This window comes from Cervus elaphus, chromosome 22 (genome assembly GCF_910594005.1).
Source record: "Cervus elaphus chromosome 22, mCerEla1.1, whole genome shotgun sequence".
Taxonomy (NCBI): domain Eukaryota; kingdom Metazoa; phylum Chordata; class Mammalia; order Artiodactyla; family Cervidae; genus Cervus; species Cervus elaphus.
Genome location: NC_057836.1, coordinates 3110146 through 3135155, shown reverse-complemented (window position 1 = coordinate 3135155; position 25010 = coordinate 3110146). Strand labels below are relative to the sequence as shown.

The following is a 25010-nucleotide window of genomic DNA, read 5'->3' as shown; positions in this document are numbered from 1 at the left end:
TCCTCGGCTGCGCTTTGATACAGAGCTCCATCTGCCGCACCGAACATTCCGTCTGACGCTGGTGACACCATGATGTGTTGTCTGAAGGTGGTGTCTCTTTTCTGTACTTCGGTTCTGAGCCTAATGCAAAGTGTGTGCTTTGCCAGCCCGTCAAGACAAGTGACTTGAGCACAAAATGTGGGGTGTAAATCCTCACATCTCAAGGAGGTGAAGGTGGAATAATTCACCACCCAGCGTGGCGTGGCAGCCTGCTTCCGAGCGCGCTGTTATTAACTGGCTTGTAAACCTGCATTCAGTGTATATTTTATGTGATGGATGGCTGCCGATTAATCTACGTTTTAGATTTGTTAGGGACTCTTACTTTTGTCTCGTTCATCAGATGTAATTCGTATGGGGGGAGCGTCCCCTCACTCGCGGTGTGAGCACTTGTGTTATAAATATCTCCTTTCTGAGCCCACGTGGCTCCTGGATTTCGGGAGATATAAATCCCACAGGTCTTCTCAACACAATCGTATATTTTGTTGTTCTTCTCACAGAAATTATCTCCACGGCACTTGATATGCTGGGAAGTCATGTTGCCGATGCATATGGTTGAATTATGATGCTTTCGCATTTCCGAAATCAGATTTTTTTTTCCCCAAGTAATCATGAGCACAGCGACATTTTCAGTTTCAATATATTAAATTTTTTAGAATGCAGAACCTCTCAGCTCTCCACGTGCATGGTGTTGCCAGCACCCTGGTCCTGCCTTGGAGGCATGTGAAGGTGGTGATGTGTTTGCAATGTGAGGCCAGAAGGAGCTGCCCCAAGGGGGCCCCTCGAGCCCCTCCCCGGGGCCCTCTGTGGAAGAACGCTGGGTTTTTAGGGAAAACTTGGCATGGTGCTCAGGTTCCAGAGACTGGGCAAGCAGAGTGGAGATGCCCGTTGCCTTTTCACTTTTTCAGTGGCTAGTGGTACTGATGGTGATAGTACCAGCAGTCCCAACGGTGCCCGTGGTAATAGTAGCAAGTGTTTTCATTTTTGTTGACGAGGGTCAATTGGTCTGTGGAGAAGGTACTTGGCGAAGAGGTTGAAGTCTGAGCTGTTTAATGAATTCCTCCTCTCTAACAAAGATAGACCTCAGGAATGTCAACAGAACTTTAATAGCAAATACCGTCCAGTGAATATTCATCGCTAGGGCCATCTCAGATGGTTCCGCGTTCTCATTAAACACGTCCACACACAGAGGGCACGCTTCCTTCACTGGCAGATAAACGCCACTGTTCACACCCGCAGTGCATTTGCTTAAACGCGAGCTCCTGTCCCTGACAGCCCTTTCGTGTCTGTTCTTCCCTAAACTGCCCTGCGTCTGCTGATGGCCTTGTGCAAGTCAAGTGCACTGTCTTTACGCTTCACCCTTCACCCTGTAACAGCTGTTAGTAAAAGACCTGGACTGTGACACGTGGAGTCTTGGGGACGGTGGCCCCTGCAGAAATGCCCGTGGCTGCCCGCTGGGCACGCGATGACCCTGCTGGGCTCCATCGGTGGCATGTGTGCACCCGGGCCCAGATGCCAGCGGAGAATCAGCACTGGCTCTGTTCCTGTTGCAGGTGGACTCAGGGCGGGTGACCGGGGGCTGGGCTGTCGGTGGGGATGCTGGAGTGTGCAGGGGACACCGAGCGGCTGAGGCCGCCTGGTTCCTGCTCTGCGACACCTCTCCTTTCTGGCCTGGGCCTTTAGGCACCTCGTGGGAAGCTGGCCTCACACCCCGGGCTGGCCGGCCCCCCGCCCTGGGCACCTTGGCCCCAGAGCTTCCCCCAAGAGCCACTGTCCCTTGGACCTGGGACGCCGAGCTGACTGTGAGGTGCCCCTCAGAGTAGGGGGCTGGTCTCTCGCTGCTCTGTGGATCCTGCAGGCCCCACCCCAGCCGGCGCTCTCCCTTCAGCCCCCTCAGCTGCAGGCAGGTCAGGACTCGGGGTTCCCCTCTGTCCTCTGGATTTGTGCCCCCCGCCGTCAGCAGGCGTGCTATCTGTGGACACCTTTCCTACTTCATCACAGTCAGTGCAGTTTCCGGGAGTCCAGACGAGGCTGATCCATCCATCAGCTTCTGTCTGCCCTCAGCCAGATGCCGCTTCCTGTTCTGGGCAGTGGGTGGTCCCACAGTGGGGCCGGGGAGGGCTCGTGGACCAGGGCACGTGCCCGCGAGGGCAGGTGGGGGGCCTGGGGCCGCGGGTGGCTTGGTTGGGGTGGATCCCGCCGTGGACCCCGGGTGTCCCCAGCATGCAGGACAGTTACTGCCAAGAGAGAGACTGAAGGGCATTAAAGCAGGGGGTTCACCTTTCCTTTCCGTCTCCCTCTCCCACCTCGAGATGCATAAATCATGGGAGTCTTATTCTCTAAATTAATAGCTATTGTTATAGGGAAATAATATGCAAGACACGCGAGGCTGTGGGTGTGACCTCCCGGCTCTGATTACCCAGGGAGGTAGGGGTGCTGCCTGGACAGGTGTCAGGTCAAGGGCACGCGAGCGCCGGAGCTGCTGGGGATGTTGTTTCCTGGCGTGGACGCTGGCGAGGGCTCCGGGCAGCGGCCGGGGCCTGTGTGGCGTCAGGGCAGGCGGGCCTGGAGACAGGGCCCTGAGGAGGACGCGCACACCCATCCCCTCCGCGAGGCACGCCGGTGCTAGGGGGCAGACCTGCGGGCTCTGCCGGGCTCCTCGGCGGGTTCTGTCCACACCCCTGCTCAGCTGGTGGCCGGGAAGGAGGGAGACCTGTGCAGGGAGGGACAGAAGGTCCCCGTGTGGGGGCCACGCTGTCTTGCCAAGACTGCAGGCCCCTGTTCTCAGCCACCGTGCTTGCCCGGGTCCGCCCTGCTGCCTCTTGACTGTGTCTGCCTCTGCTGGCTCCGGGGGGCTCCTCTCTCCCCCTGCCGTCTGAGCGGCTCGTCAGCCGCATCACAGCCCATCGCTTCCTCCCTGGTTCCCGTCCATCAGACGCCCCTGGAGCTGATCCCCGCTCCCAGTCCGTCTCCCGTAATGGACTTGGGGGGGCCTTGAGGTCTGGAGCATCACCGCTCGAGGGAGAAGCAGGATGTGGACAGTGGTCCAGCGTCTAGGAGGCGCCCGTAGGTGTCGTTGGTCCAGAGGGACCCGGGACGGGAAGGCCCAGGGATACTGCTGGCCGGGGGCTCACGAGCAGGAAGCAGTTGGCCCTCCCCAGCAGGTGGGGAGGGGGCAGATGGCGGCCCAGCCACCAGGGGTGCGGCTTGAGCTGGACACCAGGTCGGCAGGGCAGGGGGCCAGCACGGAGGAGTCGCAGCCTGGTGGGCCCAGTGCAGCTGGGATTTGGGAGCTGGCGGCAGAGGGTCAGACCCAGGGCGGCCCGGGCGCGGTGTGGGGGCGTGGAGCACGGGGGGTCTTGAAGCCGTGTGTGTGTGCGTGTGTGTGCGCGTGTGTGTGGGTGACGATGTGGTGGTGCCCCTGGTGAGACGCCTCCTGAATGAAGGTGGAGCACGGTGGGGGGCGTGAGGAGGGGAGGTAGGATGGACTGGGAGAGAGGAGCCGAGACAGCACCTGGGCTTCGGGTCCTCGGATGGCGGGGAGAGCCGGGCTGACGGGGGCCTGATGCCTGCCTCCAAGGGCCAGGAGTCTCCAGCAATTTAGGAAATCATCTGTTGTATCATTGTGTGTGGGGTCTAAGGAGTGATAGAGATGAATCTATGCATAAAAAGGAAACACAGACATAGGACACAGACCTACGGGGACCGAAGGGGAGCGTTAAGGGGAGGGATACGTGAGGAGTGTGGGGCTAAGAGGTACAGACTCCTGCTCATCAGATAGGTGAGCAGTCAACTGTGTTCAGCATCTTGTAATAAACTGTAATGGGAAATAATCTGAAAAAAAAATCTATTAAAAAATCGACCAATTTCAGAGACACAAAGAAGAAATCGGCATTTGCCAGAGGTGGAGCTTGAGGGGTGAAATGGGTGAAGGGGGTCAAAATAGAATAAACAAATGGCAGGGCTGTCGCGTACACTGGCGACCACAGTGGATGGTATTTACATCTCTGGAGGTTGTCAAGAAAATAAATCTTAGAAGTCCTCGTCACGAGAAAAAAAACCCTCTGGCCGTGTGTGGTGATGGTGTGAACCACAGTTATTGTGCTGATCGTAAGGAATCTAGGGTTTACAGACGTGCAGTCGTTATGCCGTGCAGCTGAGGCAAATATGCTGTTACATGTCAGTTGTGCCGCAATGAAAAAGCATCCCACAAGGGAAGTTTAGAGCATCCGCCATCCCCTCCCTCCCATGTGTCGCTCTGTCCCTTCACGTCCATTTCTGTGAGCAGCCACCCCCCGACCTTCCCTCTGCCCACCTGCCCACCCGTCCATCCCTGTGTCTCTCCACCCCTCTTCCTTCACTGCCAGGCCAGGTGCCGCCGCGCCTGCTGGCCGAGTCCAGGGCAGCCACACGCAGTGGTTACCCGCGGGGCTGGGAGGGCAGAGAGTGAGTGTCTCTTGTAGGAGCCAGCTTGTGTGGTGGGACTGAGCCCAGGGCCCGGGGACCTTCTTCCATACTGCTTGTGAGTCTATTAAAAAAATCAAGATAACTGGAATTTAAAAAAAAATTATATTTTATATTAGAGACTGAGAAGTATCGGTAACATGTGTTTTAAGGATGCACATGTTTAAGAAGTTTCTGCTGTGTTTGCTTTCTGCTCCACCAGCTGTTCCCTTTTCTTTCAGATTTTTGAAAGGATCCTGTTCATATGGGCCATACGTCATCCTGCCAGCGGATATGTTCAGGGGATAAATGACCTTGTCACTCCCTTCTTTGTAGTCTTCATCTGCGAGTACATAGGTAAGATCACAGCATGCATGATGCTCTCTCCTCACAGACATTAAACTTCTGTGGACTTCAGTGGCCTTACCATGTTGCTCTGCATAATTACACCCTTGCTGAAAATTGCTGTTAATTTTAATGTTATTAATGACAGCCATTAATAATATTGGAGAATAATAGTTTTATCATTGATGCCTGCTTTGAAAAATTCCTTAAATCCACATGCTCAACTACTGAAGACATTAAGATGTTTATTATTATTAATATCTTGTTTTAAATAATAAATGAGGAGAAATGTAATATATTCGAGGAGTGTGGTTTCGTGTTAATGGCCATAGAGCCCCGGCTTTAATGATTTGGATTTAAATGGGTAAGGTTAAGGTGATAGACTATTAGTTGAATGTTTTGCTTACAAGCTAAAAACCAAATCCTCTTTAATTGCATTTCTGCAGCATTTCATCACCGTTATGCTTTTGATATACTAGTAGCATTTAATTTTATGGGAATATTAATTACATGCAAAATAATTGGTTTAATGGGCATTTAGGTTGGGTTTTACTGTCTCTGAGTACTGCATATTTTTTATTCCGTGTATGTTGCAACAAACAGCCAACTGTAACATACCTTTGCCTGGTTTGTGTTTCAAGTTTAAAAACAGTCCTGATGATATGTGTGTGAGATCTACTTTTTAATGCGTCTGTGGACAGAAACGAAACCCCACAGGGCGCGTTTACTCTTGAGTGAAACCCCACAGGACGGGTTTGCTCTTGAGTGGCAGCGTTTTTATTTAAGACTGGTATTACTTCGTTACTTTGTCTTCACGAACCTTCCTGCCCGATGTCTGTTGTTGTTGTTTTTAGGTTGTGTGTTGGCCTTCTCAGTTTTAGGTCCACTTCAGATTCTGACGTTGTTGTAATCTGAAGACTGAGGTTGACTTGAGACCAGATGGTCCCCTGATGGTGCCCGCTTCTCATCCATTTTGTGGTCCATTTTGTGGCCGCCCCTCTCCCATCGCTTGGAGTCTCATGGGAGCCTCTGTGTTGCTAAGCAACCAGTGATCCCGGGCTGCTCCCCCATCATCTGATCAGCGGGGAGAAGCTGCTCCGAAGCCTGCCTGCCTCTCTGCTTCTTGCTCCCTCGTTTGACAGATAATGAAAGTGTTCTTAATGATCCTAGAACAGTAGGACCTCTGTCAGTAGGCTTCAGAGCTGTTAATTGAAAGAAGTTCAACTGAGATGTGATTAGAGAATTGATATTCCATGTTAAATAGACCATTTAATTAATGTGGTAAATAAGTTTGTCCTAACGAGTCTAGCACCAACTTAGGTTGTAAGACCCAAGCGATCCTTGGTGCGTTTGTCTGAATCATCAGCAGGCTGGGATGAAGGGACATGCCCGTGATGTTAATTGTCCAGAAGAGAGAAAGCTGGAGAATTCGTGTTCAAGTGTTGCCTTCAGTTAAACTCAGAGACTCTCCATGTCTTCCCACAATCCCCAGCACACACAGTGGTGTGCAGACCCATGTGCGCACACACACACACACAGGCGCACACAGGCCCCCTGGGGCTGCGGCAGTCCAGGTCTCTTCCGGGGCTCCTCACCCTGCTGTCCCGCTGCCGAAGGACACTGTCGTCACCGGAGTTTGGCACACAGACACACACATGTGCATTGGCGCCAGCCACCGCCTCTCCAAGCACGTGTGGAACAAACCCTCAGCTCCTCGGAAGAAAACTGATGACCGAACTAGACAGCATATTAAAAAGCAGAGGCATTACTTTGCCAGCAAAGGTCCATCTAATCAAAGCTATGGTTTTTCTAGTGGTCATGTATGGATGTGAGAGTTGAACCATAAAGAAAGCTGAGCCCTGTAGAACTGATGCTTTTGAACTGTCATGTTGGACTCTTGAGAGTCCCTTGGACTGCAAGGAGATCCGACCAGTCTGTCCTAAAGGAAATCAGTCCTGAATATCCACTGGAAGAACTGATGCTGATACTGAAACTCCAGTACTTTGGCCACCTGATGGGAAGAACTGACTTACTAGAAAAGACCCTGATGCTGGGAAAGATTGAAGGCAGGAGGAGAAGGGGACGACAGAGGATGAGATGGTTGGATGGCATCTCCAACTCAATGGACATGAGTTAGAGTAAACTCCGGGAGTTGGTGATGGACAGAGAGGCCTGGGGTGCTGCAGTCCATGGGGTCGCAAAGAGGCGGACACGACTGAGCGACTGAGCTGAACTAAGCCTTGGGATGGAGTCCCTGGTCGCGGTTGGGCCCTGGAGGTGCCTGTCTCCCCCGAGGGGTGGCTGAGGACGGGAGTCAGGAGAGCTCTGGGGACCTCGGTGGTGGCTCTGGGTGTGCGGGTGGTCCAGACGCAGAGGCTGGAGAAGACGACGGCCACGCAGGCGGCAGTGAAGCCAGTGGGAGAAGCCCACGTGGAGTGTCGCTCCGGGAGGGCGTCACGTGCTGGGAGAAGACAGTGGAGGTGGGCTCTGTGCAGGGGGCCGGCTGCTTCTCCGGGCTGCGGGCTGGGAGGCAGGGCTGGGAGCAGTTCTTTGCTCTGTAGGCTCCGCTGAGCCCAGGGCTCCTGAGGTCTGGGTTTGGCTGGGGCAGGGAGGCCTCTGTGGCCTTAGCCAGCTGCGTTTTGCTCTGCCCTCTGCACGGGGGCCCAGACGCTGCTCTCCTGTCACCCTCCGGAGGTGTCTGTACCTCTGCGTGTCCACCAGGCCGGCCTGCCGACGGGGGGCAGCTGTTTGCGGGGAGCTCCTCTGAGTCTTTTCGCTGTGTGTTGTATTTATGTAGTTCAGAGCATGTTACATATAAAATTCTGTTTCACGCCTTTTCCCGTTTAACCTTAGAACATTAGCTTGTTCCTGTATTATTAAGACATCTTGGTAAAGATTGTTTCCACCTCCTGCACATAATATTCTGTTGAGATAATGTAGCATAATTCATGAAACCCTTCTACTGTTGCTGGAGTTTGAAAGTTCTTTTCCTCCCAGGCATGGTGTGGTTTTTAAGTATTTTTCAAACAGGGCTGTCATATTCCTTTTAGCAGTGTTAAATCCAATTTAAGATTAAGAACCATTATTCCGTCACCTTGAATCCCACAATTTAAGTAGAAAGGTATATTTTAGTTGGACTAAGTAGTTTCAGCAGAGCAAAACACGAAGCAGCCTTCCCCCAACCCCATGTCTTTATCCTGCGTGCTGCTTAAATTTAGAAGCTGCCCTGACCGGACACTGTGGACCAGCTCCTCAGGGTGCCTGGGTGTGGGTGGGCACGAGGGAGGAGCATTTTACAGTTGATTCTCATTACCAGTGTGTGTAAGCCCTGATCTATTTGATATGTCATTTTCTGGTAAATCACTCTTGAAAGCTAATATGAGGAGTGACTGAAATGATGGATGTGTTTACTCATGAACACTATGGATACTTTTTTATTGTTGTTGTTCAGTCACTAAGTCATGTCCAACTCTTTTTGGCCCCATGGACTATGGCACACCAGGCTTCCCTCTCCTTCACTGTCTCCTGGAGTTTGCTCAAGTTCATGTCCTTGGAGTCAGTGATGCTTGTCTAACCATCCCATCCACTGCTGCCGACTTCTCCTCCTGCCTTCAATCTTTCCCAGCGTCAGGGTCTTTTCCAGTGAGTTGGCTCTTCACATCAGGTGGCCAAAGTATTGGAACTTCAGCTTCAGCATCAGTCCTTCCAATGAATAGTCAGGGTTGATTTCCTCTAGGATTGACTGGTCCTATCTCCTCACAGTCCAAGGGACTCTCAAGAGTCTTCTCCAGGACCACAGTTTGAAAGCATTGATTCTTTATTTTTGTGTTACTGTTTATAAGTCAGCATCTCAAAAGTACAGGTTGTTTTCAAGCAGGTTACTTTTGCCCGGAGACGCTTTAGCATGCATTTCCTGGATACCGGAGTGCACTGGAAGTGGATTTCGCGTGGGGTCAGCAGGGGAGTAAATGCCCACAGCTGGCTGGGACTGGGAGGAGGAGAAGCTCGGGGTGGGGCTTGCTGTCAGCTGAGCGCCTGTGCTGCCGTCTTTCTCCCGCCTTGGCCACTGTCAGTTTGAATTGGGCTTTGAGTGACAGTGAGGGAGAGCCGTCGCTGTTTCCTACTGATAAATTACAGTCCTCGAAATATTTGCTTAAACTTTCTTTGTTTGCATCCATGTCTTCCCTCATTGCGCTTTGTTTTTCCCGTGTGTCATATGAACCGAGGCTGCTGCTGAGTGCATCTTTCACTGGCTTCCTTCAGTATTCCTCACACCTAACATACGTCTGTGGTTCACAGCTCATCTCAGAAACATTTTAAAGGTAGAAACGAGAGCATCTGAGTTCAGGAAATTTCCTGTGGCCATTCGGTTCCCTGTGGGGGAGTGGAGAGCAGAGGGCCCTGGAAATGCCAGTGGCTCAGAACTGGAGGGTGGGGGCTCCTGGTTTTGCAGCCCCTGAAGTGACAGTCAGGTGCACAATGCTTCATAGCCCATAACTTGTATGTAGTCAGATTTTCTGTTTAAAAGCATCTTGGTGATGATCAAAGTAATGGACTTATACTAAAAATTAAAAAATCGGAAAACTCATTAACAGTATAGCTCCTTGTCTCAGAAGCTGTCATTGGGACATTTTACTAATTTCCTTCTGGTCTTTTTTGCCAATGTACTTTTTCCATTACAGCAATTATATTATGCATGCATATTTTAGTACTGCTTTTTGTTTTAATATCTAAGCATTTCCCAGTCATTAAGCTTTTTAAAAAAATGTCTTTTTAGAATGTAGCGACATAGTCCTTTCAATAATGTGTAGGAAAAGTAGACAGAAGATCAACAAAGGAGTAGGAAGAAAGCCAAGCACCTATAAACCACTGGGCCTGAGAGACCTCTGTGGAGCACCCATCGTAGTGGGATCCCATTCTTCTCAAGGGCACGTGTAGCATCCTCCAGTATAGACCATATGCTAGGCCGTAAAGCAAGCATCAGTACATTTGAAAGGATAGAAATCATGTAAATTGTTCTCTGATCATACAGACATTAAGTTAGATATCAGTTACAGAAGAAAATTTGACAAATTTGTGAAAATTTCAGAATACAATTATAAAGAAGCAATGAGTTAGAGAAGAAATCACAAGGAAAATTAGAAATTACTTTGAGATGAATTAAAATGAAATCACAGCATACTGAAACTTATGGGATGCAGCTAAAGTAGTGCTCCAAGAGATATTTACATTTAAAAAGAACATCTCAAGTCATTAACTTGAGTTTTCAATTTTAGAAACTAGGAGAAGAAGAGCAAATTAAAGGCAAAACAAACAGAAGGTGGGAAATAAAGACTAGAACAGAAATAAATGAAGTAGGGAATAGAAAAGTGGTAGAGAAAACTCAACAAAACCAGAGCTGGTTCTTCAAAGATAGCAACAAAATGTTGGTCAACCTTTGGCTAGACTGACCTGGAAAAAAAGGGGAGAAGACTCAAATCACTAAAATTATGAGTGGTTTCAAAAATAAACAGCAGTAAGGAAATGCTGTGAACAACTCTCTAAATTAGGATGTAGGTGAAATGGAGATGCTCCTAGAAAGGCACGAATTTCTGAAACTGACTGTAATGGTTAATTTCATATAAATTTGACTAGGCTGTGGTGCCCACTTATTTGGTTAAACACCAGTCTAGATACTGCTGTGAAGGTATATTTTGATGTGATTAACGTATACATTGGTAGTCTTTGAATAAAGCAATTTACCCTGCGTAATGTAGGGGTGCGCCTCATCTAATGAATTGAAGGTATTAAGAGCAAAGATGGAAATTTCCTGAAGAAGAAGAGGAAGAAATTCTTCTTACAACATAGAAATGCTGCCTGAGTTTCTAGCCTGTTGGCCTGGTCTACAAATTTCAGACTTGCAGTCCGTATAATTGTGTGAAGCTATTCCTTAAAATAAGTTTCTATCTCTCAATATAATTTATATTATAATTTACTTATCAACATCTATATGGATGTATAAATATAAGAGCAATGTATGTAAGAGATTAAATTAGTAATTTAAAAAAATCCGCACAAAGAAAGCCTAGGATTAGCTGACTTCACTGGTGATTTCTGACAAATATTTAACAAAGAATTAGCACCACTCCTTCACATACTCTTACAAAAAGAGAAGAGAAGAAATAATTTTCAGTTCATTCTCCTAGGCCATTATTATCCTGATACCAACATGAAACAAAGATCACAAAGAAAGAAAGCCACTGACCCGTACCCCTAAGGAGGGCATGGAACAAGCCTCAGTGAAATGCTAAGAACCTGAATACAGTAGAGATGGCAAAGGGGTTATGCATCAGGACAAACGGGATGCATCTCAGGAATTCAAGGCTGGTTCAGCTGTGGAACTCAATCAATGTAATAGTCTGTCCTAACAGAATAAAGGGCAAGGCAACACAGGCATCTCAGTTGATACAGGAAAAGCATTTGACCTAATCCAACACCCTGTCTTGATAAAAAAACACTCAAAACACGGAGGCCAGAAGAGTGACCTCTCTGGCACAGAGTGCGTGAAAACCCCGTGGTTACTCATGCTCAATGTGGAAGACCGAATGTTTTCCTTTTAGGCTCAGGAGCGAGACACGGACGTCCGTGTTCTCCACGGGTATGGTTAACAGGGTTAGCAAAAAAAAAAAAAAAAAAATGAAGCCAGAGGCACTGAGAATGGGAATGAAGAAGTGAGACTCTCCTATTGCAGATGACATCATCTGTATATAGGAAATCCAAAGGAATCCGTTAAAAAATTATGAAAGATGATAAATGAGTTCAGCAAGGTTGTGGGATACAAGGTCAAGATAGAAAAACCAGTTTTATTTCTATACACTTGTAATGGGCCATCAAAAAAGGAAAGTATGAAAACAATTCTATTTATGATAGTGTCAAAATGAATAAAGTGATATAAATTTAGCAAAGAAGTACAATATTTACTCTAAAAACTACAAAACATTGTGGAAAGATAATAAAGAAGATTTAAATAAATGGGACAAGGAGATCAAATCAGTCCATCCTAAAGTCAACAAACCAGTCCATCCTGAAGTCAAACCTGAATGTTCACTGGAAGGACTGATGCTGAAGCTGAAGCTCCAATACTTTGGCCATTGATATGAAGAGCCTACTCATTGGAAAAGACTCTTAATACTTGGAAAGATTGAGGGCAGGAGAAGAGGGTGACAGAGGATGAGATGTTTGGATGGCATCACTGACTCAATGGACATGAATTTGAGCAAACTCCAGGAGATGGTGAAGGACAGGGCGGCCTGGCATGCTGCAGTCCATGGGTTCGCAAAGAGTGGGATGTGACTTAGCGACTGCACAACAACAAATAAATGGAAAGACATCTCTTGTGGTGGACTGGAAGACTTGGTGGTATTAAGATGGCAGATCTCCCCAAACTGATCTAAAGATTCAGTGCACTCCCTATTAGAACTGTAGCAGAAATTGACAAGTTTATCTTTAAATTCATATTCAAATTCAAGAGATCCCAAATAGCCAAAACAATCTTGAAACAGAATGAAGTTGGAGGATTCACATTTCCTATCAAAGCTTACTACCAAACTATAGTAATCAAGAAAATGTCTTTCTGGCTTGTGGATGGACATAGCCATCAGTAGAACAGAATTGAGGGTCTAGAAATAAATCTTCATTTTTATGGGCAATTGATATTTGCCAGTGATGCCAAGACAAGTCAGTGGAGAAATGGTCTTTTTCAACATTTGGTGCTGGGGCAATGAGATCGTTGTTTAGTTGCTAAGTCGTGTCTGACTCTTTGCGATTCCATAGACTGTAGCCCTCCAGGCTCCTCTGTCCATGGGATTCTCCAGGCAATAACACTGGAGTTGGTTGCCATGCCCTCCTCCAGGGGAATGTTCCCAACCCAGGGGTCGAACCCAAGCCTTCCTGCATTGGCAGGTGAGTTCTTTACTGCGAATCACCAGCGAAGCCCGGAACAATTAGATATTGACATGCGAAGTTCCATCTCTGCCTCTCACCATACATAAAAATAAAATGAGTCATGGACCTAAATGTAGGCGCTGAACTATTAAAGTCTCACAATAAAGAACAGCAGTAAGTTTTCATGGCCTTGGATTTTAACCCATGTTTTCTTAGATGTGACACCAAGAGCAAAAATAACCAAAAAAAAAGTAGGTGAATTGGACTACATGGAAATGAAAACTTTTTGCTGTAGATGATACTCTCAAGGGAAAAGACCTCTGCAGAATGGGAGATATTATAAAGAACTGTTTTAAATCAGTAAGACAGTCCGATTTTAACAAAGGGGCAAAGTATTTGAATAGACATTTTTCTGCAAAGTAATGGCCAATAAGCATGAGAAGGTACTGGACATTGTTAATCCTTAAGGAACGCAGACCAACACAGTCACACCCCTGGGATGTCGGGACTCAGAGGAGCAGGAACAAATGTCAGCAAGCATGTGGGGGACTCAGAAACCTCGTCTGTTGCTGGGGGCGTGTCCAGCTGGTCTAGCAACTTTGGCCAGTAGCCTGGCACTGCAGTAGAGAGTTAAACCTAGGGTTACTGTGCGACCTGGCCGAAGCCTGCCCGCGCGTGTTCCCGGGAGCGTCGTTCGTTACAGCCCACAAAGCCCAGAGTCTGGCCTGAGCGCCCGCCAGCCGGCCCAGGTGTAAATAGAGGGTGGTCTGCCCGCGCTGCGGAGTGTTGCTCAGCAGTGAAGGGGAGTGGTGGGCTGAGACACGCTGTGAAACGGAGGCCCTTGGAAACGCGAGGCCACGCAGCGTGTGATTCCACTCCCGGGAAATGTCTGGAGTCTGCAGGTTGGTAGGGGCAGATGGTGGGTGAGAGGCTGCTGGTGGCTTGGGAACCGAGCTGGGCGTGCGCGGGGGATGACCTGCGGGGTGCGGGGTGTCTTTTAGCAGGGACCCCATGTCCTGAAATCAGGCTCCAGCGATTGTCCGCACACTCAGTGTGTGGGCTGAAAACCGCTTTCCCTGGCCGAACGGCGTGGTGTGTGAGCTGATCCTCAGGAAAGTGACAGTGTTAGTCACTCAGTCGTGTCCGACTCTGCGACCGCATGGACTGCAGCCCAGCAGGCTCCTCTGTCCGTGGGATTTTCCAGGTCAAGGATACTGGAGCAGGTGGCCATTCTGTTCTCTAGGGCATCGTCCCGACCCAGGGATCGAACCCGGGCCTCCCGCACTGCAGGCGGACTCTACCGCTGAGCCACCAGGAAGCCCAGGAAGCGTGTCAGGAAGCTGCTGTGGAGATGGCAGAGGCCCGTCTTCGTCTGCGTGGCTGCTACACCGAGGTCCATAGGCCGGGGCGCTCAAAAGGAGCGGGTTTATCCCAGGCTGGCAGGCTGGCAGGCTGTAGTTGGGGAGGCACAGTCTCGTTCTGGGGGCGTCTGCCTGGTCCGTAGTCCGTGTCCTCTCGGGGTGGGAGTCGAGTGGTCTCTGCGGGGTCTCCCGTGTGAGGACGCTAGTCCCATTCATGCGGGTCCGCCCTCACGACCTGCTCAAGGCCCTGCCTCCTGACCCATTCTCCTGGGGTGAGGATTCCAGCGTGGACATTTGAGGGGGACCCAGACATGCCGGCCCGTTGTCCGCATTGGGGCAGCTTTCCGTTGATGCAGGTTTGCGTGGTTTCCACTTTTTCACTGTCCTCAACAGTACACGTACTGTTTCTCAAAAGGAAGTTCTCGATTGCATCCTGGGTTATTTTCTTGACATGCAGTCTTAGAAGAGGCAGGAGGCATTACTGACTCAACCGTGGGTGTTTTTCAGTCTTGATGACGTTTGCCAGCTTGTTTGCCAGGAGGATGTCTGCCCGTCTCTCTGCGGTCCCGTCGCGATGCCGTCTCGCTCTGGCCTGGGGGTGTTCCGAGCACCGTCGCCGAGTCTGCGTCTGTGTGCTCCTGCGTGCCCGCCACTTGACTGTGGATCCGTCTGTGTCTGCCTGTGAGGCTGCTCCGATGGGGCCAGGGCTCCCCGACGGTAAAGGACTCGGGGAATTAGCCGAAGGGCCAGGAGCAATTAGACGCTCTCCACTGTGACGTCTGCATTTCCAGCCTGCGGGAGCCGTGTTCAGGAGGCCTGATTAGGGACTCGGCGAAGACGAGGGTGTGTGTGTGTTTAGTAAAACAACATGGACTGTCGCCTGGTGGCTGCAGTGTGTGTGTGAGTATGTGTGTCTGTGAGTGTGTGAGTGTGTGTGTGTGTGTGTGAGTGTGTGTGTGTGTGTGAGTGTGTCTGTGTGTGTGAGTGTCTGTGAGTGTGTCTGTGTGAGTGTGTGTGTGTCTGTGTGTGTGTGTGAGTGAATGTGTGTGTGTGTCAGTGTGAGTGTGAATGTGAGAGTGTGTGTGTGAGTGTGTGTGTGTCTGTGAGTGTGTGTCTGTGTGTGACTGAGTGTGTGTGTGTCTCTGTGTGAGTGTGTGAGTTGAGTGTGTGTATGTGTGTGTGTGTCTGTGAGTGAATGTGTGTGAGTGTGTGTGTGTCAGTGTGAGTGTGTGTCTGAGTGTGAATGTGTGAGTGTGTGTCTGTGTGTGAGTGTGTGTGAATGTGTCTGTGTGTGTCTGAGTGTGAGTGTGTCTGTGTGTGTCTGAGTGTGAGTGTCTGTATGAGTGTGTGTGTGTCTGTGTGAGTGTGTGTGTGTCTGTGTGTGTGTGAGTGTGTGTGAGTGTGTGTGTGTCAGTGTGAGTGTGAATGTGAGTGTGTGTGTGTGTGAGTGTGTGTGTGAGTGTATGTGTGTGAGTGAGTGTGTGAGTGTGTGTGTGTGTGTCTGTGTGAGTGTGAATGTGAGTGTGTGTGTGTGTGTGAGTGTGTGTGAGTGTATGTGTGTGAGTGAGTGTGTGAGTGAGTGTGTGAGTGTGTGTGTGTCTGTGTCTGTGTGAGTGTGAATGTGAGTGTGTGTGAGTGTGTGTGTGAGTGTATGTGTGTGAGTGAGTGTGTGAGTGAGTGTGTGAGTGTGTGTGTGTATTGAGTGAAACAACACTGCCTTGTCGCCTGGTGGCTGTAGTCCTCGCCTCTGCACGCACTGTTGTGGCAGAAGCAGGTGATTAGCCAGCACTCTTTTCTAGAAGACGCTGCCCAGGGCTGTTTGTTCCCGGCCCCTGAGGCGCACGCTGGCCCGCTTGGAATGACGCGGAGGTGGAATCAGTTGAGGTGGTTTTGTGGAAACTCGGTCCGCGTGTGCACACGGAACACGCGTTGGTATCAGTCAGCTGTCCGCTCCCCTTTCCTGCGGAGGAAGACGCTGGTGTCTCTTATGAACCAGGAGGCGAAACTTGCATCCGGTCGTCAGCCACCCAGAAAGAAGGCCTGTCCTGTCTCTGGCCTGTGGGCCTCCTTCTGGACCTTGCTTCCCGTCAGCTTGACCCGGCGCATCCTCACCTCACTCCCCGCTCAGACTGTGTGGGCCTGCGGTCTTTCCCTCCATCTCCAGACTGCAGCCCCCCGGCGTTTGAGGAGCACATGCTCTCCAGGCTGAGGGGCTGTTGGGCGCTTAGTCTCCTAGGACTTGGGGCTGCGAGGCCCCAGGTCCGCGGGTTCGTCCATCTTTTGCTCCCTGTCCTTAGATGCAGCCCCCCTTCCTTGGAGCTGCAGCCACTACCTAGCATGAGGGGCTCTCCCTGGCCCCTGCCCTAATTCCCCTGAGCTGCATTTATGATTTAATTAACTCCGCTCTGTGTTTCTTCTCATTTCTAACAGCAGCCTTCGTGACGGAGGCACATTACCGCTTTGAATTTAGGAGAGAGGAGATGTGCAGAGGTTAAGCGTCTTGTCAAGGTCCTGGTGTTCTGGGTCCAGACCATTTTGCCTGGGCATCCAGTCAGGAGCTCTGCCCCTGGACGCCTTCCTGAGTTGCCGGCCTGGCTCTGCTTGAAGCCCCGAGCCCCCGATCACGTGGCTATCATGCCTGCTGCTGGTGGCGAAGTCAAGGATTAATTTCCCCAATTTGTAGCTGTGCTTCGTGACTCGCCGCCGAAACACTTTCGCACATTCAGATATGATCCCCGAGGCTGAGGTGGTAGAATTTTATCCTCGTTAATTGGGACCCTTTGTACAGCCTTTTAAAATCCTTTCACCAGAGAACAGGTTCTATTTCCTTCGCACTGAAGTGGTTTCACATTTTTTTCCCCCCGATTCATTTCCTTTCTTTTAAATGGTTTCTCTTCATTTCCTGTTTTAAACTGCCGTCCTTGCTGAAGTGTTCCTGGCTTTGGCTAAGAGGAAAAAACTAACAAATTAACAAAAACATTAGTGGGATCCTTTCCCTTTTAATCTTCCTAATATACCATGCCACATAATCTGACATCTGGAAACTTCAGCAGTTGAGCACAAGGTCTTTGAAAACGTTTGAATTCATCTAAGTCATAGGAAGTGATATATAATATGGATGTGAGAGTTGGACCATAAAGAAGGCTGACCATCGAAGAATTGATGCTTTTGAACTGTGGTGTTGGAGAAGACTCTTGAGAGTCCCTTGGACTGCAAGGAGATCCAACCAGTCCATCCTAAAGGAGATCAGTCCTGAATATTCATTGGAAGGACTGACGCTGAAGGTGAAGCTCCAATCCTTTGGGTACCCGATGCCAAGAGCAAACTCATTGGAAAAGACCCTGATGCTGAGAAAGACTGAAGGCAAAAGGAGAAGAGGGTGGCAGAGGATGAGATGGTTGATGGCATCACTGACTGCATGGACATGGGTTTGAGCAGGCTGTAGGAGAGTGAAGGGTGGGGAGCCTGGCTTGGTGCAGTCCATGGAGCCACGAAGAGCTGCACAGGACTGAGCGACTGAACAGTGAGCAAGTCTTGGAAAGCCAACTGGTGCTCAGAGCTTGCAGTGTGGTGGTCACGCCTGTGAGGTGGTCACGCCTGTGGGGTGGTCACGCCTGTGGGGTGGTCACGCCTGTGGGGTCGTCACGCCTGTGAGGTGGTCACGCCTGTGGGGTGGGCACGCCTGTGGGGTGGTCACGCCTGTGAGGTCGTCACGCCTGTGAGGTGGTCACGCCTGTGAGGTGGTCACACCTGCGGGGAGTGGTGCTGGCCCTCGATCCTCCCCCCAGAAGACCCCAGCCCCACACTTTGCAGTGCTCCAGAATTTCACGAACCCTGTTTCCTGGGCCTGGGTTCAGAGTCCCTGTGTGATAATTAGAGTCCTACAGAAGAGGGTGGGCTGATTGAGGGCTTTGCCATCTACCCTTGAAGAACTTCCATCCTTTTCCCCCACAAGCTCTTGCTTTCTTTTCAAATTTTTATCTTTCACTGTGTGAGAATCAGAAATTTGCAGATATTTCTTATATAGCACATACCATTACCCATCTTCATTGTTTTTTTTTTTTTTTGGTCATCTTTAAATGTTTCCCTTTTACCGAAGGTTACTGTTAAATTACCAAAACTGTTTTCAAATCATCTTTTGTTTTGTTAACATCATGTTAACAAATCCAGACACACATATGTCTTTGTGTGCAGGCCATATGCTTATTCCCCCTGGAAGTACCGTGTGTTAAGGAGCTGTTGGTGAAGCGTCAGAGCTTCCTAAAGCGGGGTGGGGTGGGGGGGCTCTTCTCTGTGCTGGCTTCTGTCCTGTGCAGGCCGGAAGGTGGGGGCGTTGGTGAGACCCCACCATGCACAGTGTGCTGGCTGAGGGGCGGCCTTGGGAAGCTGGGGGACCCAGCTCTGCTGTGGGGAGGTCTGTGGCCAAGACCCGAGCTCAGGCCCTGCATGTGGGGGCCCAGAGCCCGACAGGTGAAGGTTTTCAGTGACCGGGGGTGTGGTCATGAGCACCCTGAGGAGCTCGATTTCAAGGCACAGTCTGACATTTTTCTGGCGGTTGCATGTTCTACATTACTTTTATTTTACCCATAGACATTTCGTTAGAATCTTAAACAATCGCCAGCATTTGGTTTTGAGAGCCTTGTGAAGTATTATTCTGTGATCTGTTGTTTCCTTTGTATTTCCAGTTCAGTGTTACACCTTGGGAGACAAACCCTGCTTTCAGGCAGATTCATTGTTAAGGAATGCCTCATTTGAAGTTAGGAGGTTTCTTTGCTGACTCACGCATGCAACCGTTCGTGAGTTTTCAGAAAGCGCTCGTGCTCCGCTAGTCAAAGTGAAACTCTATTAGTGAGGACAGCTACCACTGTTCATGAGTTCGCTGCGTCAGACAGCCCATCGTCACAGCTAACCCTGGAAAACCCGCTTTTCCGATCAGCACAGGGGGTGCGAGGGAGGCCCCCTATCGAGTGATTGGCGTGTCCAGGCCTGCTGACCCGCAACTTTGCCGCTGATCAGAAAAGAGCAAGAGACAGACCAGTTGGGAATTCAGCCGTGGTGTCGGACTATTTGTATTTTTGCAGTGCTTTCCATGAGCAATGCTGATCTGCGGGGGGTTATAGTTCTGTTTCCCTGGGGTTTAGGTGTAAGTGTTACCATCACTTCCTGAAGGGAAGGGGGAGGTTTTCTTTTCCTTTCTGTGGCCCCCTCCGCGCCCCCCACATCCTGAAGCCCCCTGGAGGTGGAAGGAGTACAGGGTGTGAGCTGGGATGGGGTGAGCAGGCTTGGGCGGCTCTTTTTGCAAGTCGTGAGGCCACGGTGTCACCGTAGTGGTTTTTTAAAATATTTGTGTATTTACTTGGTCACCTGAGGCCTTGGTTGTGGCTGCGGGATCCTCCTCATGGCACGCAGGCTGCAGAGTGCGTGGGCAGTAGTTTGCCCTGAGACAGGTAGGGTCTTAGTTCCTCGGCCAAGGGTTGAACCCGTGTCCCCCACGTTGGAAGGCAGGTTCTTAACTATTTATCTATCTGACTGCGCTGGGCCTTCGTTACGGCACACAGGGGCATGTGAACTCTTTAAGTTGCAGCGTGTTGGATCTAGTCCTTGACCAGGGATTGAACCCAGGCCCCCTGCATTGGGAGTGTGGAGTCTTAGCCCCTGGACCTCCGGAGAAGGCCCCATGTACTTTTATTATCCCCTTCTTGTCCTGTGTTGTTTTGAGAGGTGATATTGGGAGATGGGCAGTTTGGGGGTGGGTAGCCATTGTTTCTAGCTATATGCACGCCCTTTCTCCAGAAATCTTTGTTTTCTGCCTAAGATGTGTCAGCCCTCCACTCCTCTCTCTGAACCATTCATGTCCACCGCCAGGTCTAGCGAGTGACATTTGTTTTTCGGGACCGTTTTCTCCACAGAGCAGCACAGGCCAGGCCCGAGTCCAGCCGGGCCCCCCTGTGAGGTGGGCAGAGGCAGGTGGCTGTGGCGGGCAGTCAGATGGGCGCGGCCCCCTTGCCCGGGGCTTTCTGCAGTCCTCCACAGGCAACTCGGGACTCACGGGGGGCTCGAAGTCGGGGGTGCGGAGGCCAGGCAGGCAGAGCAGGAAACAGGCTTGTGGTGAGTACGGACCTTCCCGTCGGGTCGGGACACACGTCGGTCAGCCTCCCGGGATTGGTGGAGAGTCGCTGGATAAAGAATGGAGTGCGAAGCGGGCCTGGGTCCTGGCCCTCTTGCAGGCATGGACCCCAGCCAGCGGGGCAGAAAATTAGCCTTGAGCATTTACTGACCGACCAAGACTGTACTTCTCCTCCAACTGGGCCTAAAGAACCGTCAGCTTTCAACTCCAAGAGAGAGCAGTTACTGACCAAAAGCTAGACTAACAGACACTCCTCACAGACTGACTAGACTTGGGGGCGGTCTGATGTTTTGCCAAGTGCGGTGAATGAGCAGGCGTTCTCGAGATGAATGTTCTACCCGCATGAGCCCTGCATTGGGCTTTCCTGGTTGAGGGCCAACACGGCTCCTTGGGGGCCAGTCGAGGGCCAGCAGGGCTCCTTGGGGGACACACAGAAGGAGGTGGGGCTTTATTCAGGCTCCAGGCGTCTCCGGTGTTGTTCGCAGTTTTGAGGACAACTCTGAACCTCCACGAATCCTCAGGGATCAAGTGAACCAACTTTAGTTTCTGAGTTTCCTGTTAGAATATTTTGAACTCTGTGTAAGGATTGAAATTTGATGATGCGTTCTATCTTGCAGCTACTATATAGGTCCCTTGAATCTTTTTATAAATCTGAGATACATTGTCAGATCATAATGATCTTAATTTCTTTCTGTATCTTAAAATATTTTGCTCTTGTGTCATCCCAGGTATTATTATATCGTTACTCATCAGTCATTCCTAAATGTGTTTAAAAAAGGGGCTTAGCTGATAAGAGAATGAAAGAATGGGAGATGGAGTCATAGGGAAGAATGTAACAGAGAAGTAAGCAGCCCCTTCTGTGAGATCCTTCAGTTTTCTTACTGGGTTTTCCAAATGATTGCTTATCAAAGATAAGGAGTCTGGAGACATTTTTTTGAACACAGTAGAGAATTTAGAATTTTTTATTTTTCACCCATAATGACAAGAAGAGGCAAGCCGGCAGAGGAGACTGTCCCCATTATTATATGAGCAGGAGATGAGCACAGAGAGGCGGAGGGCAGCTCTTTCGATGCTAATGATGACGGGGAAATTGATCGTCTAAGCGGATTCTCAGACGGCGAGTCTGCCGCTGTAGGGGTCTCAGATGGATTTTCCCAAACTCAGGCATCAGTGCCTGCACCGTGTCCTTCTAAGGACATGAAGGAGACGTGGCTCCTCATCCAGCTGGTCGTCTGACAGGAAGGACTGCAGCACGTCGACTTTGTGACAAGCATGTGGCCCATCCCCCATTTGCTGGAAAGGGAGGATGTTTGTGGACCCGACCTGGGTATAAACAGATACATGCTGGAAGCAGGTGCGTCTGCAAGAGGTGATTGGAACGCAGGCTGCCCTGCGTGCTGCTCACCATGAATATCAGTAAAGGGGCCATTTTTGCTGTTGTGTTTTTTTTTTTTACTCCTTTTAACTTTGTTTTAGGTGTTTTCCCCATTCTCTGTGGGCTTCCCAGGTGGCTCAGTGGTAGAGAATCCACCTGCCAATGCAGGAGACGTGGGGTGGGTTTAATCCCTGGGTTGGGGAGATCCCCTGGAGGAGGAAGTGGCAACCCACTCCAGTATGCCTGCCTGGGAAATCCGATGGACAGAGGAGCCTGGCGGGCTACGGTCCCTGGGGTCGCGTAAAGAATCAGATGAGACTTAGCGAATAAACACAACAGCAGAACCCCTTCTTGGTAAAGATGTCCCCCTGATATGTGAAGGCCCGGTGTCACCACAGCTGTTTCTTTGGGCGAGTGTCTGGGCTCCTCCAGGGGCGATGAGCAGCGGCCGCCGTGGCTGCTCTCTTCCAGCCGCTTAGCTCAGCCGTTAGCGTCAGACATCTGAGTTTTTTGCTTCAGTAGCAAGAATTGAATAATATTCAAGAAGGCTTCAGACTACATTAATATTTAAGAGCCTCTGTGAATCCAGGAAGTGCCCGTGAAGGCCTTGCGGGTCTAATGTATACAATTCACGTCCATTAGCGGGGCGGCCGTGCGCTTGGCTCCCCATCTGCAGAGTTTTATTCTGGGGGAGCGCGCCTGGCTCCCAGCGCCAAGCCTGCCACCTCCCTAAGGCGTCCTCGCCGGGAAATCATGCTTTCTGCCACCTTACTGTCCTAAACAGATCTGTGTCCCGAATAGAAAGGAAAATAAGTGCGATTAGTTGTGAAACTTTGCCTTAAGGGGGAGCGAGTTACAGGGAAGAAATGAAGTCTCGTTCATCGGTCAGTTTGTTTCAGGGCTGCCTCCAGGAGACATGCGTGTCATCGGGAAGGTTGGTGTGGTCTGGTTGGTGAAAGGGGAGAGGGATCCACCCGGCCTGGTGGATGGACGAGCGTCATGCTCCTGGGACCGGGTGGACGTGAGCTCGAGTGGCTGGGGCAGCGGGGACAGAGCGTTGAGCAGGAGCCAGAGGACCTGGGCGAGAGAGCGGCTGCCATTCACGTGGTGATGGGGAGGGGGGCTCGGAAGGGGGCTGCCGCTCCTCGCTCGGCTGGCACCACCCCCAGCCTCCCTGCCGCGTCCGTCACGTGCAGGTCATGGGCCCCCGCGCCCACCTTGCAGAACCCGCCCCAGAGGTCTTCTTCACCAGGGACAGAAGGCAGCTGTGTCCCCCCCCCATCTGCTTAAGCAGAAGCCGACTCAGGAGGTGATGTGGTCTGCAGCTGTGGGTTGAAATGCTCAACCGTCAAGGACTTCAGTTCAGTTCAGTCGCTCAGTTGTGTCTGACTCTTTGCAACCCTATGGACTGCAGCACGTCAGGCCTCCCTGTCCATCATCGATTCCCAGAGTTCACCCAAACTCACATCCATTGAGTCAGTGATGCCATCCAACCATCTCATCCTCTGTCGTCCCCTTCTCCTCCTGCCTTCAATCTTTCCCAGCATCAGGGTCTTTTGAAATGAGTCAGCTCTTCGCATCAGGTGGCCGAAGTATCGGAACTTCAACATCAGTCCTTCCAGTGAACACCCAGGACTGATCTTTAGGAGGGACTGGTTTGATCTCCTTGCGGTCCAGGGGACTCTCGAGAGTCTTCTCTGGCACCCCAGGGTAGGTCCAGAGTAATGGAAGGTGCGGCTGGCTGGCAGGACCAGAGCAAGGCTGTGACGGAAACGGGGAAGAAGCCCGCTCCCTCCCCGCTGCCTGTGTTCTCTGTCTGAGCTGCCGAGTGATCGTCCCCCAGCCGCCTGCCCGCCGCCCTGTGTCCCGCCTCCCTGCAGGTGCCTGCCTCTCTTTCAGCAGGTCTCATTTCAGTGCCTCTCACGCCGCATCACCGGCTCCTGCAGCCCCGGGCGACCAGTGCGCCGCTTCTGTCTCCAGAGGTGTCTGTGGGGCCTCCCATGGAAACGGATGCACACACTGGGTGGCTGGCTTCTTCCACTTGGCATCGTGTTTTGAGGGTCCCTGGAGCTGCAGTGTCTGTCAGCACCACGTTCTCTTCTGAGGCTTGGTGACATCTCGCCATGTGCGTAGACCGCGTCGTGTCTGTCCATCCATCAGCTGACAGACGTGTGGGTTTCTCCTCCCTTTTGGCTGTTGTGTGGAAGGCTGCTGTAATCATTTGTTTGCAGGTCTTTTTGTGTGTCCATGTTTCAGTCCTCTTGACTATACACTTAGGGTTAGAATTGCTGGGTCAAACGGTGACTCCATGTTCAACATGTGGTGGAACTGCCAGACTCTTTGCCAAAGGGGCTCCAACGTTTCACGTTCCCACCGTCTGAAGGATTCTGCGTTCTCCATGTTTGCCCACACTCGCTAGTCTCTGACTGTTTTATTTCAGCCGCCCTAGTGGGTGCGGCATGGTGTCTCGTGGTTTTGGGTTGCATTTCCCTGATGACCGATAATCTTATGTGCCTTTTCATGTGCTTATTATTATTTTTTAACACAGTGGGATTACATTAATACATGATGTGAGATTGAAGTCAATTAAAATCTTTTAAACTTTAAATTCCTTTTACTGGGACTTCCTGCTGGTCCCGTGGTTAAGATTCCAAGCTTCCAGTGCAGGGGGCACAGGTTCGAACCCTGGTGGGGCAACTAAGATCCCACATGCCACGTGGCCAAAGAAAAGTACCTTTTGCTAGCATTAAAGTCTGTATACATCATGCTTTAATAAAAGGAAAGCCTTTTTAACTTGATGCTTTTTGCCTGTAGTAACTTGACTGAAGTTGGTCTCAAATTTTGTAAAATGAAAAACCTTTCTTTTTTCATTATTATTACTTTCTCTTCTTGTTAGAGGATAAAGTATCCTCAGAGAAAGTTGGATGCAAAAATTTGATTTATTTTCTTATTCACAAAAGCTGAAAGTGTAGGTTGATTTTTCTTTTAAGGTAGAGATGTAAGTTTGTAGAGAGTAGGTTGTTTCAATTTCTGTCATTTTGTGCTTGAGAGAGATTAAAGAAAAATTTGAAATGAGAAGCCGCCTCTTCTAACTTTGCAACTTTATGCTTTCAGCAACTGAGCCTCTTCAGAATCTGTGGGTTGGTCATGACTTTGCTTCTTAGAAGTGAAAATGGAATCACCATCTTCTGGTCTCTTTGCAGTTTCTTTCAGTTCCACAGACTTTATAAAATCAGTCATAGTGTAGAGTTTTGATATACCAAAATGTATAAGACATGGTATTTGCCCTTAGTGACAATTTCAGAAGGAATAAATGATTTATTATATTCATTCAGTCAGCAGTTACTGCTGAGAGACAAGGTGATGCTGGTTGTGATGATGGTGGTGATGGTGATGGTGG

The 25010-nt window shown here is 50.2% G+C and overlaps 1 protein-coding gene across 2 annotated transcripts in view; it reads left to right on the top strand.

Annotated features, from left to right (window-relative positions):
* Nucleotides 1-25010, top strand: part of TBC1D22A (TBC1 domain family member 22A) — a 267796-nt gene that overhangs the window by 111857 nt on the left and 130929 nt on the right. For both annotated transcript variants that reach the window (XM_043880662.1, XM_043880661.1), the window contains one exon: nucleotides 4722-4836. In XM_043880662.1, coding sequence (XP_043736597.1) covers nucleotides 4722-4836 — 115 coding nt within the window. The remainder of the gene's footprint in view (nucleotides 1-4721; nucleotides 4837-25010) is intronic.